The sequence below is a fragment of the Gopherus flavomarginatus genome, chromosome 1 (assembly GCF_025201925.1).
Source record: "Gopherus flavomarginatus isolate rGopFla2 chromosome 1, rGopFla2.mat.asm, whole genome shotgun sequence".
NCBI lineage: Eukaryota > Metazoa > Chordata > Testudines > Testudinidae > Gopherus > Gopherus flavomarginatus.
This window is the reverse complement of record NC_066617.1, coordinates 90,482,435-90,500,942: the sequence shown is the minus strand read 5'-3', so window position 1 is coordinate 90,500,942 and position 18,508 is coordinate 90,482,435. Positions and strand designations below refer to the sequence as shown.

The 18,508-nt window shown below is 45.1% G+C and overlaps 1 protein-coding gene across 6 annotated transcripts in view; it reads right to left on the bottom strand.

Annotated features, from left to right (window-relative positions):
- The window catches only part of APAF1 (apoptotic peptidase activating factor 1), a 91,135-nt gene that overhangs the window by 15,266 nt on the left and 57,361 nt on the right, over positions 1-18,508 (bottom strand). For 4 of the 6 annotated variants that reach the window (XM_050934496.1, XM_050934503.1, XM_050934518.1 and 1 more), the window contains one exon: positions 9,141-9,266. In XM_050934496.1, the coding sequence (XP_050790453.1) occupies positions 9,141-9,266 (126 nt within the window). Of the gene's footprint in view, positions 1-9,140; positions 9,267-13,076; positions 13,243-18,508 lie in introns of those variants that run through there. The other 2 variants (XM_050934523.1, XM_050934524.1) reach the window with 2 other exon arrangements.

Sequence of the window (18,508 nt, the reverse complement as noted above, 5' to 3'; positions counted from 1 at the left end):
AGTGTAAAGGCACGGGACTCACCCGTGACACCTCCCGCTGGTCTCTCAGGGAATAAGTTCGATTTCCAGTCTGGAGTGCCCTCTGCAGGCCGGTGATCTGCCACAGCTTGGCCCTCGTGTCCCTCCCAGGACCCCGGTGCTCCTTTAACTGGGTGCTGCCCCCCCTGGCAGTACCCCCACAGTTCTGGGTCTCCCCCTCCGAGGGGAACCCCCACCCACTATCCCCACTCACCTCAGTCTTGGCTACTGCCCAGGCTCCATCAAGCCCCCGTTCACTGGGGCAGACTGCAGTATAAGCCACTCATCACAGGCAAAGGGATTTGGACCTGCTGCCTCTGGCTACCCATAGGCTGCCCCCTGCAACCCAGTACCTAATAGGCCTTACCAGGCCTGCAGCCTGGGGCTTTCCTAGGCCAGAGCTCCCCAACTCCCTTGGCCTTTCCCTAGCCCTGCTCCACTCCAGATTCCTGGTTAAGCTCCCTGCAGCCAGGCCCTTCTCTCTCTGAACGCAGAGCGAGACTGTCTGCTTGAGCTCTTGGCTCAAGCCTTTATAGGGCCAGCTGGGCCCTGATTGGGGCACGGCCCCAGCTGAGCCTGCTTCCTCCCAATCAGCCCAGGCATCTTGCCCTTCCACAGCCCTCCTCCAGGGCTGTTTTAAACCCCTCAGGGCAGGAGCCGGTGAACACCCCGCTACACATAGCAACAGGAAGAAAGTTACTCTTGCAGACCAGTACTGAAATGTCGCAAAGGGAAAGGATAAGACATATAATTGTTCTACCCTAGTACAGACCTAGGAAGTGCCTTCACACCTTTTGGTATCTGGAATATATGTATTCATAACAAAGAGATGAGGGGTTGTCATAAACAGATAGCTAAGGGTTAATGTCTCTTTCACCTGAAGCACCTGACCAGAGGACCAATCAGGAAACCGGATTTTTTCAACTTTGGGTGGAGGGAATTGAGTGTCTGTGTCTTTGTTTTCTGGCTGCCTGCTTTCTCTGAGCTTTGGAGAAGTAGTTCTACTTTCTAGTCTTCTGTTTCTAAGTGTAAGGACAAAGAGATCAGATAGTAAGTTATATGGTTTCTTTTCTTTGGTATTTGCATGAATATAAGTGCTGGAGTGCTTTGATTTGTATTCTTTTGAATAAGGCTGTTTATTCAATATTCTTTTAAGCAATTGACCCTGTGTTGTATCATCTTAATACAGAGAGAACATTTGTACTTATTTTTCTTTCTTTTTATATAAAGCTTTCTTTTAAGACCTGTTGGAGTTTTTCTTTACTTCAGGGAAATTGAGTCTGTACTCACCAGGGAATTGGTGGGAGGAAGAAATCAAGGGGAGATTTGTGTGTTGGATTGCTAGCCTGACTTTGCATTCCCTCTGGGGAATAGGAAAGTACTTTTTGTTTCCAGGATTGGGAACAGAGAGGGAGATTCACTCTGTTTGGATTCACAGAGCTTGTGTCTGTGTATCTCTCCAGGAGCACCTGGAGGGGGGAAGGGAAAAAGGATTATTTCCCTTTGTTGTGAGACTCAAGGGATTTGGGTCTTGGGGTCCCCAGGAAAGGTTTTTCAGGGGGACCAGAGTGCCCCAAAACACTCTAATTTTTTGGGTGGTGGCAGCAGGTACCAGGTCCAAGCAGGTAACTAAGCTTGGAGGTTTTCATGCTAACCCCCATATTTTGGACGCTAAGGTCCAAATCTGGGACTAAGGTTATGTCATGGTGGCAGCGGTGGGATATAGACAGAATCCAGAAGCCAGTGGAAATATTTTATTTTTCTCTTCTCTGCTAAGGGCTTTTTAGCAGAGAGAAACGGTTGGTTTTAAAAGGGAACCAGAGAGAATTTTTTTTTTCTGCTCTCTCTCGCAGTTTGTGGCTTGCATGTTAAGGGTCTTTTGTCATGCAATAGCCCTCCCATTAGGAGGCAAGTACCGGCACTTATATGCATGCAAATAAAGTGGTTTTTCTGGTTTCCCTTCATTGAACATTAGCTAGAGAGAGAAAAAGAAAAAAGCACTGTTGCTAGGCAGACTCCAGGAGGGAACAGAGCCTGCAGTTCAGAAGATAAACACCGGAGGGCACCCCAACACAAGAAAACAGGAACCATGACTTCTAAGGCAAAAATTGACGCCGAAGAACAAATCAAATAAGCTGAACACAGGCGACAACTGGAAATAAAACAAAAAGAGATGGAGATGAAAGAAAGAGAAGAACAGATCAAAGAGGCAGCCTACCAAAGAGAACAGGCAGCCTACCAAAGAGAACAGGCAGCCAAAGAGGCAGCCAAGGAGGCAGCACACAAAGAAAACTAGAAGAAGAAGAGGTGGCCTACCGAAGAGAAATGGAAAAGCACCAAAAAGAAATGGAAAAACAACAAAAAGAAATGGAAAAACAACAAAAGAGAATGAAGAGAAGGAAAAACAGAGAAAACATGAACTGGAGTTGGCAAAAGCTGGGCTGCATGTGCCAGCCAACCCTAACAACCCGGCGCCCATTATTGCTCCACAGCACAGGAAATTTCCCACCTACAAGGCAGGTGATGACACCGAGGCCTTCTTGGAAAATTTTGAAAGAGCTTGTCTTGGGTACAAGATTCCCGAAGACCAGTACATGGTAGAATTGAGGTCACAGCTCAGTGGACCTTTAGCAGAGGTGGCAGCTGAAATGCCTAAGCACCAAATGAATGACTATAAACTTTTCCTAACCAAGGCCAGATACAGGATGGGGATAACCCCAGATCATGCCCGTCGGCGCTTCAGAACCCAAAAGTGGAAACCAGAGGTGTCATTTCCCAAACACGCCTACTACATTGCAAAAACTATGAGGCCTGGCTAACAGGAAACAACATTCAAACCTTGGAAGAACTGAACCTCCTCATACAAATGGAGCAGTTCTTGGATGGTGTTCCTGAAGACATCACACGGTACATACAAGATGGAAACCCCAAGAATATCGCTGAGGCGGGGGAGATTGGAGCCAAATGGATGGAACTGGCAGAAAGCAAGAAAGCTACTGTCAAGGGGAACGATTACCCCAGGGGGCACACAGACCATAAACCCTACAACCGAGGACAGCCAAAGACCCCACATACCACCCAAGTAAAGCCACAGATACCCTACCCTTCAACCTCACCAGTCTCTAGTAACTCACCTCGGCCCAGTGACCCATCAGATGGAAGATGCTTTAAGTGTAATGAACTGGGACATATCAAGGCCAAGTGTCCCAAGAACACCATGCGAGTGCAATTCATTACACCACCATCACACCAAAGATCCCCAGGCCCGGATGCCTCTCAAATACCCTTGGAGCGAAGGGAAAATTTGAGAGTGGGCGGAAAGAAGGTTACTGCGTGGAGAGACACAGGGGCACAAGTGTCAGCTATCCACCAATCCTTCGTTGACCCCAAATTCATCAACCCAAAGGCCAAAGTTACAATTTACCCCTTCATGTCACAAGCTGTAGACTTGCCTACAGCTCAACTGCCTGTCCAGTACAAAGGCTGGTCAGGAATGTGGACTTTTGCAGTCTATGACAATTATCCTATCCCCATGCTACTGGGGGAAGACTTGGCCAACCAGGTGAGGCGGGCCAAGAGAGTGGGAATGGTTACACGTAGCCAAACCAGGCAAGCTTCCAGACCCATTCCTGTTCCTGAGCCGTCCACAGAGGCCCCGTCTGTGTTACCAGAGACCCAGACAGAGGTAGTGGACCCAGATTCCATGCCTACCACTGAAACAGCCACAGCATCTCCAGTCCCAGGCCCGGAACTGGAACAACAACCAGCACCAGCAAGTGCAACTACATCTTCAAACTCAACGCCAGAGGGCGCCAGCGAGCCAAAACTGGCAGAAGCAACAGACAGCCATGCCCAAAAGGCTCAGCCAGAGCCTGAAATACCCTCAGGTGCACCAGCGGAGAGCGGTTCACCAGCAACGGAAACAACCCCATCACCTACATCGCTTCCAGAGGGACCAAGCCCAAGTCCACAGTCTGAGGAAGAACTGGTGACCCCAGCCTCAAGGGAACAGTTCCAGACTGAGCAGGAAGCAGATGACAGCCTTCAGAAAGCTTGGGCGGCGGCACGGAGCACCCCACCGCCTCTCAGCTCTTCTAATCGATCCCGGTTTGTTATAGACCAAGGACTTTTATACAAGGAAATTCTTTCTGGTGGACACCGGGAAGAATGGCAGCCGCAAAAAACAGTTGGTGGTTCCAACTAAGTACCGGGGGAAGCTCTTAAGCTTAGCCCATGATCATCCCAGTGGGCATGCTGGGGTGAACAGAACCAAAGACCGGTTGGGGAAGTCCTTCCACTGGGAGGGGATGGGCAAGGACGTTGCCAAGTATGTCCGGTCTTGTGAGGTATGCCAAAGAGTGGGAAAGCCTCAAGACCAGGTCAAGGCCCCTCTCCAGCCACTCCCCATAATTGAGGTCCCATTTCAGCGAGTAGCTGTGGATATTCTGGGCCCTTTCCCAAAAAAGACGCCCAGAGGAAAGCAGTACGTACTGACTTTAGTGGACTTTGCTACCCGATGGCCAGAAGCAGTCGCTCTAGGCAACACCAGGGCTAACACTGTGTGCCTGGCCTTAACAGACATCTTTGCCAGGGTAGGTTGGCCCTCCGACATCCTTAAAGATTCAGGGTCTAATTTCCTGGCAGGGACCATGGAAAACCTGTGGGAAACTCATGGGGTGAATCACTTGGTTGCCACCCCGTACCACCATCAAACCAATGGCCTGGTGGAAAGGTTCAATGGAACTTTGGGGGCCATGATACGAAAATTCATCAACGAATTCTCCAATAATTGGGACCTAGTGTTGCAGCAGTTGCTGTTTGCCTACAGGGCTGTACCACATCCCAGTTTAGGGTTTTCACCATTTGAACTTGTGTATGGTCACGAGGTTAAGGGGCCATTACAGTTGGTGAAGCAGCAATGGGAGGGGTTTACGCCTTCTCCAGGAACTAACATTCTGGACTTTGTAAGCAACCTACAAAGCACCCTCCGACACTCTTTAGCCCTTGCTAGAGAGAACCTAAAGGATGCTCAAGAAGAGCAAAAGGCCTGGTATGACAGACATGCCAGAGATCGGTCCTTCAAGGTAGGAGACCAGGTTATGGTCTTGAAGGCGCAACAGGCCCATAAGATGGAAGCATCATGGGAAGGGCCATTCACGGTCCAAGAGCGCCTGGGAGCTGTAAACTACCTCATAGCATTTCCCAATTCCTCACTAAAGCCTAAAGTGTACCATGTTAATTCTCTCAAGCCTTTCTATTCCAGAGACTTACAGGTTTGTCAGTTTACAGTCCAGGGAGAGGATGCTGAGTGGCCTGACGGTGTCTACTACGACGGGAAAAAAGACGGTGGCATGGAAGAGGTGAACCTCTCAACCACCCTGGAACGTCTGCAGCGGCAACAAATCAAGGAGCTGTGCACTAGCTTCGCCCCATTGTTCTCAGCCACCCCAGGACGGACTGAACGGGCATACCACTCCATTGATACAGGTAATGCTCACCCAATCAGAACCCCACCCTACCAAGTGTCTCCTCATTCCCAAGCTGCTATAGAACGGGAGATCCAAAACATGCTACAGATGGGTATAATCCGCTCATCTACCAGTGCATGGGCATCTCCAGTGGTTCTGGTACCCAAACCAGATGGGGAAATACGCTTTTGCGTGGACTACCGTAAGCTAAATGCTGTAACTCGTCCGGACAACTATCCAATGCCACGTACCGATGAGCTATTGGAAAAGCTGGGACGTGCCCAGTTCATCTCTACAATAGACTTAACCAAGGGGTACTGGCAAGTACCGCTAGATGAACCAGCCAAGGAGAGGTCAGCATTCGTCACCCATGCGGGGGTGTATGAATTCAATGTCCTTCCTTTCAGCCTTCGAAATGCACCCGCCACCTTCCAGAGGCTGGTAGATGGTCTACTAGCTGGAATGGGAGAATTTGCAGTTGCCTACCTCGATGATGTGGCCATTTTTTCAGACTCCTGGCCCGAACACCTACTACACCTGGAAAAGGTCTTTGAGCGCATCAGGCAGGCAGGACTAACTGTTAAGGCCAAAAAGTGTCAAACAGGCCAAAACAGAGTGACTTACCTGGGGCACCAGGTGGGTCGAGGAACCATAAACCACCTACAGGCCAAGGTGGATGCTATCCAAAAGTGGCCTGTCCCACGGTCCAAGAAGCAGGTCCAATCCTTCTTAGGCTTGGCCGGATACTACAGGCGATTGTACCCCACTACAGCCAAATCGCTGCCCCACTGACCGACCTGACCAAAAAGACCCAGCCAAATGCAGTTAAGTGGACTGATGAGTGTCAAAAGGCCTTTACCCAACTTAAGGCAACGCTCATGTCTGACCCTGTGCTCAGGGCCCCGGATTTTGACAAGCCATTCCTAGTAACCACAGATGCATCTGAGCGTGGTATAGGAGCAGTTCTCATGCAGGAAGCAACAGATCACAACTTCCATCCTGTCGTGTTTCTCAGCAAGAAACTGTCTGAGAGGGAAAGTCACTGGTCAGTCAGTGAAAAGGAATGCTATGCCATTGTGTACGCCCTGGAAAAGCTACGCCCATATGTTTGGGGACGGCGGTTCCAACTACAAACTGACCATGCTGCACTAAAGTGGCTTCATACTGCCAAGGGGAACAACAAGAAACTTCTTCGTTGGAGTTTAGCTCTCCAAGATTTTGATTTTGAAATTCAACACATCACAGGAGCTTCTAACAAAGTAGCTGATGCACTCTCCCGTGAGAGTTTCCCAGAATTCAGTAGTTAAAAAGTTTTCTTAAAATGTAAAAGTCTGTTAGTTATATACTTAGTAGTATATGTAAAGGTGCATGTGTTGTATTAATCTGTTTATTTTCAAGTTCTAGAAGGAAATCGCCGCCAGTGAGCTTCCCCACTGTCTGCAATTTGGGGGGCGTGTCATAAACAGATAGCTAAGGGTTAATGTCTCTTTCACCTGAAGCACCTGACCAGAGGACCAATCAGGAAACCGGATTTTTTCAACTTTGGGTGGAGGGAATTGAGTGTCTGTGTCTTTGTTTTCTGGCTGCCTGCTTTCTCTGAGCTTTGGAGAAGTAGTTCTACTTTCTAGTCTTCTGTTTCTAAGTGTAAGGACAAAGAGATCAGATAGTAAGTTATATGGTTTCTTTTCTTTGGTATTTGCATGAATATAAGTGCTGGAGTGCTTTGATTTGTATTCTTTTTGAATAAGGCTGTTTATTCAATATTCTTTTAAGCAATTGACCCTGTGTTGTATCATCTTAATACAGAGAGAACATTTGTACTTATTTTTCTTTCTTTTATATAAAGCTTTCTTTTAAGACCTGTTGGAGTTTTTCTTTACTTCAGGGAAATTGAGTCTGTACTCACCAGGGAATTGGTGGGAGGAAGAAATCAAGGGGAGATTTGTGTGTTGGATTGCTAGCCTGACTTTGCATTCCCTCTGGGGGAATAGGAAAGTACTTTTTGTTTCCAGGATTGGGAACAGAGAGGGAGATTCACTCTGTTTGGATTCACAGAGCTTGTGTCTGTGTATCTCTCCAGGAGCACCTGGAGGGGGGAAGGGAAAAAGGATTATTTCCCTTTGTTGTGAGACTCAAGGGATTTGGGTCTTGGGGTCCCCAGGAAAGGTTTTTCAGGGGGACCAGAGTGCCCCAAAACACTCTAATTTTTTGGGTGGTGGCAGCAGGTACCAGGTCCAAGCAGGTAACTAAGCTTGGAGGTTTTCATGCTAACCCCCATATTTTGGACGCTAAGGTCCAAATCTGGGACTAAGGTTATGTCAGGGGTACACCATAGTACCAGAAAAACAAAGTAGAAAGCTAATTGGTTAAATGCAGTTTCAAATGACTTTGCACTTGCATGTGTAAAAAGGTTGGATATGAAAAGATGGCTTTAGGTGATTTAGCTTTGGAAGCATATCTTCTGACTAAGGTAAATGTAATAATGCTGCACAAAATGGCTTGCCAGAGACAGGTATCTTATAGAATCTTTTTCTGTACTATATTATTATTGGCGTGTATCAATAAACCTAACTCACATAGTTTATTTGGTCTTTTAAATATATTTCATAACAAACCAAAGTGTGGTCAAACTACTGACTATACAATTTATCAACATGTTATATGTTTCATGTTTTATGTTAACATGATTGCAACACAGCAAATTGGCCTCTAAATTTATGTTTATGAACAGGCAAGTGCAATTTTTCAAAATTTGTCTTGTCTCTGTAATGAGAGATGTGAAATGAGTCAAGTGGCCAACAAGTGTAAGGCACTACTACTGTTAACACTCTACTGACTCATCTATGGAGATATACCTATCTCATAGAACTGGAAGGGACCCTGAAAGTCATTGAGTCCAGCCCCCTGCCTTCACTAGCAGGACCAAGTACTGGTTTTTGCCCCAGATCCCTACATGGCCCCCTCAAGGTTTAGCAGGCCAATGCTCAAACCACTGAGCTATCCCTCCCTCCTTTTATGTGAGCAGACAAAAGTATGGGGGATAAATGCCAAGACAGTTCTGATATTTATAAACTGGATAATAAATGTTTTAGTCTCCAAACATGCATGGCAGCTGGGGAATATATTGTTCTCCCTTTTCCTAGTACCTCCAGTTGCATCAGGAATCTACTCAGGACATGAGGCTCTATTAAGTTCCAAGCAGTACTCTCTCTGCACATTCTAGAACCCACTGTAGCTATTCTGAGAGGGAGCAGAGGACAGCTAAAGGGGACCATGCAGGCAGCACAGAGGCATAGGCCCTTCAGTAGATCCCTAGATCCATGCAGATATTGGGGTCTGTGATCCAACATCTTGTTTCTTTTGCTAGAAGGGGAGAAAACCCTGATGACAGAATTCTGAGGAAACGCCTCACGGATTACCTCTCAGTTTTCCTTCCCTAAAGCCATTCCCACCATTGATGTTCCATAAAACAGGTTTACAATACCATTTCTTTTACTCTTCAAGAGTATAAGCAGTATCTGAATTACTTACCCTCTCTCTTTCTAGAATTTAAACAAGAATGTTACTTTTGTATTAAAGAAAGCTAGTCAAAAATCATTAGAAACACTAACCAGTGGATTTACTCAATACTGCCCAAAAATCAGGGTACAGTACCTTTACTGTTCCATTCTCCTCTCCAAATGCTGCATATTGAAGATCTTCACTTAGGCAACAGCAGCAAATAAGAGATTCCTGGGCTTCAGTGAGATAGTCAGCATGGCCTGTATTTCCATCAATTAGCTGCAACCAAAAATGTGGATTATTAAATTATAGCAACATTGTACAGCATCTTTACTTTAAAACACATGACAAACCTACATCTTTGGTGGGACCCAACATCAGACCACCACTGTATTAGCATACTTACTTGAAGATAGGCTATAGTACATTCAAATGTGCTATTCTAACTCAGAAAGAAGTTGTAAAAGCTGTATAACTAGCTCTAGGCACTTGTTCTTCGGACAAAACAAATTTAAGCTGACAGGATTTTACAGATCCTGCAAAACATTTTTCAAGTACATCAGTACAGTCAGGATTTTACACACCTAGCAACTGGGTACAGTAGGTCTTAACTACATGTCACCTCTGTACACATCAGTTCAGCTATCATTTTCATGTAATCTTTCTGGAAAGATCTTTGGAATGCAATGATTTACAAATAAGTGAAAGCTTCTTTTAAACCAGTGGTCTCCAACCTTTTTACACCCAAGATCACTTTTGAATTTAAGAGATATAGGGTGCTGGCTCCGGGAGGGGGAGCAGGGCTGGGGTTTGGGGTGCAGGAGGGGGTTCGGAGTGCTGGCTCTGGGAGGGGGTTGGGGTGCAGCCTCCCAGCAGGCAGCACTTACCTCCAGCGGCTACCGGTCGGTGGCGCAGCGTGGCTGCCGCTAAGTTGGGCTCCCTGCCTACCCTGGCCCCATGCCACTCCCGGAAGCAACCAACGCACCCCTTCAGCCCGGTGTGTGGGGAGGCGTGTGGCATGTGGCTTCACACACTGCCCCTCTCTGAAAGCACCACCCCTGCAGCTCCCATTGGCCACAGCTACCCATTCCCAGCCAACAGGAGCTGCGGGGGTGGTGCTTACAGGCACTAGCAGGGGAGACCCTTACATCCCCATCCCCGGGGCCATGCTGGCCGCTTCCAGGAGCAACATGGGGCTGGGGCAAGCAGAGAGGCTGTATTAGCAGCAGCCGCCCCACTGTGCTGCCAGAGATCATGATTAACTGGGAGATACTCTAGAATCGACCAATCGATCATGCTCAACCGGTTGGTGACCATTGTTTTAAACTGTCTCTGAAAGAAAAAGAAAAAAAAGCTTTGCTTACAGTAGTTTACAAACAAGATGTTAGGGATCTATTCTCCCATGGATATGCAAAAGTAACTACACATGTGCAATGAGGAAAAATAGCATGGTTTGAGTCTTACAATGAAAGTATTGATTTTAACATGGGCTGGAGACTGAAACCTTTCACTAGGAAGGTTATTCTATAAATGGTCACAGGCCAAAACCAGCAGCATTTGTGTATGTTCCTATATCAGTCCCTTTCTAGATCCATAGGCAGGTTTCTGATTCTCATTGGTTAACCTCCTTTAGATAATGAGCATAGGTAATTTGTTCATATTGTTCACAGAAATGTTAGAAAGGCTTAAAAAATTCACTATCAGAGGCAAAGTGGAAAGTTTTCCTTGGTGTGCAAGTAGACACTGAAGTCCATCTATTTCTGAAAATCAGAAGTCAACTCTTTTTTTTTTTAAAATGGCAAGTAGCTACCTGTTCACTGGGAAGTAGTCTAAGAACCAACACATTCATATGCCAGCCATTAGACGGAAAGGACTTGGTCACTCCTAACCTTGGACACAATTCAACTTGTGACCTAGAGGAAAAATATTCTATACTTGATAATCAAACCCTCTAAGTCACCCAATACCACTTCAAAGTTTCAAAAAATCCAACTGTGTATTTCTAGAATTAGAGAATACTGAATTACTATAACTATTGCATAGCTCTGTATCCCTTCTTATAAAAAAGAAGAAGCGGAAACCAGGTATAAATGATATCCGAACTTGAGACTAAAACAGTTTCAAAGTCAATCACTGAACCAGAAAATCTCTGGAGTCTAACACCACCTCATAAAAAAATTGCAATTGTATAGGTAAAATAAGAATGCTTTTTAAAAAAATACTTCTTGCTGGGGGAGGAGGTTTCGTAAATTTTTTAAGTTATTTTATTTACACTCCTGTTATAAACAGATAGCTAAGGGTTAATGTCTCTTTCACCTGAAGCACCTGACCAGAGGACCAATCAGGAAACCGGATTTTTTCAACTTTGGGTGGAGGGAATTGAGTGTCTTTGTCTTTGTTTTCTGGCTGCTTGCTTTCTTTGAGCTTTGGAGAAGTAGTTCTATTTTCTAGTCTTCTGTTTGTTTCCTTCGGTAGGCCATCTCTTCTTCTTCTAGTTTTCTTGTGTGCTGCCTCTTTGATCTGTTCTTCTTTTTCTTTCATCTCCATCTCTTTTTGTTTTATTTCCAGTTGTCGCCTGTGTTCAGCTTTTTTGATTTGTTCTTCGGCATCAATTTTTGCCTTAGAAGTCATGGTTCCTGTTTTCTTGTGTTGGGGTGCCCTCCGGTGTTTATTTTCTGAACTGCAGGTTCTCTGTTGCCTCCTGAAGTCTGCCTAGCAACAGTGCCTTTAGCTAATTTTCCTTTTCTCTCTCTAGCTAATGTTCAATGAAGGGAAACCAGAAAAACCACTTTATTTGCATGCATATAAGTGCCGGTACTTGCCTCCTAATGGGAGGGCTATTGCATGACAAAAGACCCTTAACATGCAAGCCACAAACTGCGAGAGAGAGCAGAAAAAAAAATTCTCTCTGGTTCCCTTTTAAAACCAACTGCTTCTCTCTGCTAAAAAGCCCTTAGCAGAGAAAAGAAAAATATAATATTTCTACTGGCTTCTGGGTTCTGTCTATCTCCCACCAGCTGCCACTCATGTAATAACCTTAGTCCCAGATTTGGACCTTAGCGTCCAAGATATGGGGGTTAGCATGAAAACCTCCAAGCTTAGTTACCAGCTTGGACCTGGTACTTGCTGCCACCACCCAAAAAATTAGAGTGTTTTGGGGCACTCTGGTCCCCCTGAAAAACCTTCCCTGGGGACCCCAAGACCCAAATCCCTTGAGTCTCACAACAAAGGGAAATAATCCTTTTTCCCTTCCCCCCTCCAGGTGCTCCTGGAGAGATACACAGACACAAGCTCTGTGAACCCAAACAGAGTGAATCTCCCTCTCTGTTCCCAATCCTGGAAACAAAAGTACTTTCCTATTCCCCCCAGAGGGAATGCAAAAATCAGGCTAGCAATCCAACACACAAATCTCCCCTTGATTTTTTCCTCCCACCAATTCCCTGGTGAGTACAGACTCAATTTCCCTGAAGTAAAGAAAAACTCCAACAGGTCTTAAAAAAAAGCTTTATATAAAAAGAAAGAAAAATAAGTACAAATAATCTCTCTGTATTAAGATGATACAACACAGGGTCAATTGCTTAAAAAAATATTGAATAAACAGCCTTATTCCAAAAGAATACAAATCAAAGCACTCCAACACTTATATTCATGCAAATACCAAAGAAAAAAAACCATATAACTTACTATCTGATCGCTTTGTCCTTACACTTGAAAACAGAAGACTAGAAAATAGAACTACTTCTCCAAAGCTCAAAGAAAGCAAGCAGCCAGAAAACAAAGACAAAGACACTCAATTCCCTCCACCCAAAGTTGAAAAAATCCGGTTTCCTGATTGGTCCTCTGGTCAGGTGCTTCAGGTGAAAGAGACATTAACCCTTAGCTATCTGTTTATAACAACTCCTTTCGAGTATTCCTTAATGACAAGGGGATAAAAGCATGTGGACAGCAGAAGACACATTCTAATGTAAAACACTGCAAATAGTAAGATGACAAAACAAACACAAACACATGGAAAAAGACAGTACTGAGTAAACAGGTAGACAGAACCAAACAGATAAGCAAGATTGGGAAAATGTTCAAGTATCTTACCAACTTTTTTCTCCATGAGGAATATGGTTATGCACTCAGATCCTCTAATACATAGATGCTCAAATGTCCAAAGACAGAAAAGGATGTTGGAAAAAAGGCCTTTTCCTATAAAGGTCCAAATAGTTGTAACAAATTTGCCCAATAGTAGGTAAATATTTGATATTTCCTAAAATATAAAATAATGCAACCTAACAGTTTATGTCAAGTATACAATAGAACCTCACTTACCAACACTTCATCAATATACAGTCTCTTCCTACTTTACTGTAAAGATTTAGTAGCAGAGAGCTGCAATGAGAGCTCTATTATATCTTCTACTAATTTTACAACATATACTACAAAATATTATAACTAGACAAAATGCTTTGCAAAAGAACCAAATACATTTTGTGATGCTTTATTCTTGCTTTAAAAACAAAAAGTTATGCTGCTTTTCTAATCTAGTTGAACAAGGACTAAATCCTCTGAGGTACAGAGTATGCTCCCCTCCCCTTGAAGCTTGCTGGATTTGCAAAGCGCTGAGCACCGTCACGGCAAAGTCCCTAATGAAGATGTTATATTACTCTAAGGTGTTATTGTAAGGTGGGAAATAGATATAGAGCAAATGTATAGTACAGATAAATCTGTACCTATGACTTCTGAAGTTACTTTGAAAATAAGATTTAACCTCTGTAGTTTTAATCCAATTCAAACAATGACTCAAAGGCTACGAAAAGCTGTTATTTTAAGTTCTAGTGATGCAAATAGTAAGACTAAGTCACTAATTATATGTGATATCAATTCTGGTAGACAGAATGTGAAATTCAAGAGTTCATATAACTAAAAAAATTAATACACCTGCAGCGATGCTTATTGTTCACCCCAAGCATTCTTAGCCCACATTCTCTGATACTATTTGGCCAAATTTCAGAAGTGCTGACTCTTCATGTCAAGCTTTTAATTTTCCCTATTCTTCTATAAAAAAAAGTGTTGGGGTGCAGGAGGGGGTTCGGAGTGCTGGCTCTGGGAGGGGGTTGGGGTGCAGCCTCCCAGCAGGCAGCACTTACCTCCAGCGGCTACCGGTCGGTGGCGCAGCGTGGCTGCCGCTAAGTTGGGCTCCCTGCCTACCCTGGCCCCATGCCACTCCCGGAAGCAACCAACGCACCCCTTCAGCCCGGTGTGTGGGGAGGCGTGTGGCATGTGGCTTCACACACTGCCCCTCTCTGAAAGCACCACCCCTGCAGCTCCCATTGGCCACAGCTACCCATTCCCAGCCAACAGGAGCTGCGGGGGTGGTGCTTACAGGCACTAGCAGGGGAGACCCTTACATCCCCATCCCCGGGGCCATGCTGGCCGCTTCCAGGAGCAACATGGGGCTGGGGCAAGCAGAGAGGCTGTATTAGCGGCAGCCTCACTATGCTGCCAGAGATCATGATTAACTGGGAGATACTCTAGGATCGACCAATCGATCATGCTCAACCGGTTGGTGACCATTGTTTTAAACTGTCTCTGAAAGAAAAAGAAAAAAAAGCTTTGCTTACAGTAGTTTACAAACAAGATGTTAGGGATCTATTCTCCTATGGATATGCAAAAGTAACTACACATGTGCAATGAGGAAAAATAGCATGGTTTGAGTCTTATAATGAAAGTATTGATTTTAACATGGGCTGGAGACTGAAACCTTTCACTAGGAAGGTTATTCTATAGATGGTCACAGGCCAAAACCAGCAGCATTTGTAGAAGGGCTTAAAAAATTCCCCTCCCAAACAAAAAAAAGTAATGCTGCAGGGTAAGCGCTATTGAGAGACAAAGCGTAACACGTTGAGAGTTCAATTCTATTCTTTGAATTTCTGCTTGACATTGAACTGACCTTACAAGTCACAGATACATAGATTCTAAGGCCAAAGGGGACCACTGTGATCATTTACTCCGACCTCCTGCATAATACAGGCCACACAATTTCCCCAGAATAATTCCTTTTGAATTAGAGCAGGTCTCAAAGAAAAAGAAAGAAAGAAACCAAGATCCAATCTTGATTTAAAAACATTGCCAGTGATGGAGAATTAATCATGACCCTTGATTAATTGTTCCAATGATTAATTACCCTCAACATTAAAAATGTACACCTCATTTCCAGTCTGAATTGGTCCAGCTTCAACTTCTAGCCATTGGATCATGTTATACTTTTCTCTGCTAGACTGAAGAGCCCATTATCAAATATTTGTTGCCCCATCACTCCAGCAGGCACCTCATAGACTAATCAAGTCATCCCTTAACCTCCTCTTTGTTAAACTAAATAGATTGAGCATTCTGAGTCTACCTATAAGGTAGTGTTCTTCATTACAAGGCCCATGAGCCAGTGGCAGTTCCCATCAACTCTAAGTGCAGCTCGCTAAGTTCCCTCTAAGCTGCGTGGCTATTCAGCAGGCTATAAATAGCCATGCAGCAGCTCTAAAGGGCCACGCAGCAGGGACCTGGAGAGGAGAGAGGCAGGGGTAGGTGGGAACTGGGGAGGAGAGCAAGTTGGGGCTTGCAGGGCTAGTGTCGGCCTCTCCCCTGGCACTCCCTGTTGCCGGAGCGAAGAGAGAGGCCCCTTCTCTGGAGCTAGCTGCTGCCAGTAGGGAGAGGACTGGGGGCTGCACCCCATACTCCTCATCCCCGGTACCCCAGAGCCCACACCCCCAGCCAGAGCCCTCATCCCCCCTCCCGCATCCCAACCCTCTGCCCCAGTCCTGAACCCCTTCCTGCACCCTGAACCCCTCATTCCTGGCCCCACGCTGTAGCCCTCACCCCCCCTCCATCCCAACCTTCTGCCCCAGCCCTGATGAGTGGCTTAACCAGCTTTAAGGGACTCCACTGAAACAAACTGCACTCTCCTGGCTGACATGTATCTGATCAGGTCTTCTGCTGTTACATTTACAACTCCCTTTAGGGCCATTGTCCTGGACCATCATTAAAAAAAGACTAGTGAAACATTAGCATTGCTTCCCTGTGACCTGTAATACAGAGGTCGGGTTATTTGTTTGGGGATATAACCCCAAAAAAGGATCCCAGTGAGAGCTCTATTGCTATGTGTGTCCTCTAGCAATCAACATATCTTGCAAACATGCTATCCAGAAATGGACACAAGGGTATTCCTTGGTGAATGTTCTGGGCATTATTACAAGGATAAACTGGGACACCCTGTATTTATAATGGAAGGATGTGTCTGCAAACCTGAGGAAACTCCTAGTGGAATGTGGTGATCTGATATGACGGTAGGCTTTTCCTTGAGGCCTACTGACTTTAAAAAAATCCTATGAATGGAACACTCATTAGCATGGAAGAAAGTTTCCATTCACAATCCCTTAGATCAGGTGCATCTGTCAAGGTTCTTAGATCTGACAGCTCTGACTCCTTGCAACTTCTTCAGAATGGAAGTGAAAACAATACTTTCTGAATCTTTCAAAGACCAAATGCAAATTCTTTTTTATTTTCTCCAGGTCTCATTTGTTTGTGGAAGATCTCTTCCAGACTAGGAAGAAGCAGGAAAGATGCCTTCATCAAATGAGGGGGTTTCAGATTCTGGAGCTGGTAATATGGAATGCACTGTGTCACTTCAGGTGTAATGACCTGAATTCTGAAGGTCTCTTTTCTGCTACTTCCCTCAGCTCAATCATGATTCCCTTCCACTGGTTCTACAGTATCAGTACCTACATAGGAAGCACCTACAATGAGGATGCGAGTGAGCACTTGTTTGCAGAGGACTACACTGCCACTTTGTCAAGGAAAAACTGTTTAGAGGTAGATTCCACCAGCTGCTTCTTCTGCTGGTCTGCCTTCCAAGTGAAGAACTATAAATCCCTTTTTACTCAACTGGTAGCTATGAAGCAAAATGGAAAACTGGAAGGCGTCCAAGTGGCATGAGCTATGATGAATGAGGCATCAAAACCAGCATTCAGTAGGGTTTGTGCACGTTGTCTGCTGCAACAAATTGTGTTTTAGTTAAGTGTGCTGTGACAGGGATGTCCTAGAGAAATAGCTTGTTAAGGTGAAGGAGTGCAGTTACATAGTGACGTAAGGTGATTGAGGCATGGTGTCACCTCTGCTTCATAGCATCTACAAAGTCAGGGCCCTCTTTCTGTCTACTTGATCCCTCAGAAGATGGAGTCAATGGAAATAACTATCTGACCTACTACAATCACAGTGGCATCAATTCTGGCCCTATGGTAGCATCCTATCAACTTTTATCGATGATCAGATGGATGTACTACCTTCTAGACAGCTGGTCGCATTCAACCCTGGTTGAATCCACTAGGAAGTGGATGTTTCTAGGTGTGATTTTTTCCAAACAGGATACAGGTAACTAACTCCTTCAAGGAGGAGTCAAATCAGAGTCAGCTGAGGAATTTTCTGAGAGCCTCCTCATTTTTATTTACTCTGTAGCATCTCTGTTGGAAGGAGCAAGGAGAAATAAGTCAAGGGGTAATATATTCCTTTTATTGTTGAGATTGCTGATGGAGAGTGTCCTTGGAGCAATATATACTATGTACTGAGTAAGAAAGAATCTCCATGCATAGCTGGATTGAAATCTTGCAGCTTTTCTGTAGTCATGTATCAAATGCAGCACACTTCTGGAAGGCATCCATGGCACAGGCGGAGGGTGCCCCAGCAGTAACCTGTACTAGGAAATGAGCGAGAGGAAATCTCTGGGTTGCAGAGGATGATCTGCCAGTTTTCCTGTAGCTATATCTATTGAATGCAGTATATCCATGGATGGAATGGGAAGGGGTGCCAACTAATGAAACAGAAGACAGAGAAGCCACTTGGTTGATGTGGAGAAGTTGGTGAGCTTGCCTTATAAGAATTTTCACCTCATTTACTGCATTCCTCCTCTGCCATGCTTTGCTGTATAAAGTATGACACAAATGTCTTTCTTTTAATGCCTTTGTTGACTCTGAACCAAGAATTCTGGTTCTGCTGGGTTCTCTGGAGAGGCTCCAACCAGTTCCACAGGTTCCATGTCCTCCTACTTAAAACAGTCCCATAAAAGGGGATGGGGTACAGCAGCTCTGAGTAGAAAAACATTTGGTGCCTTTGGAGAAAAGGGAAGAGGGCTTATTGCATCAGTATAGGCATTTTAATTAGTCTTGATGCAGGTTCTCCAAGCAAAGGAAGAGACAGACAGTTTGGTGAGGAGATGGAGGTGTGAGAAAGACAGAAAATAGGAGAGAAGAGAGAAAAAGAGGGGGGAAAGTAAGTAAAAGGTCCCAGCAAAGAGGAAGATCCCTTTATGGGCTCTTAGACTAAAAAGTAAAAAGGATGGGGTAACTAAGATTCCATGTTTCCTCCTGCAGGGGCAAACACTTCTGAAAGGAAGTTGTCAGGTAGGTTCCCCTTCAGCCAGGTTTGCACAGATGGCATGCTGTAACAGCCTCCTTTAATCAGAAGAATGGATATGACCCAGATATGCC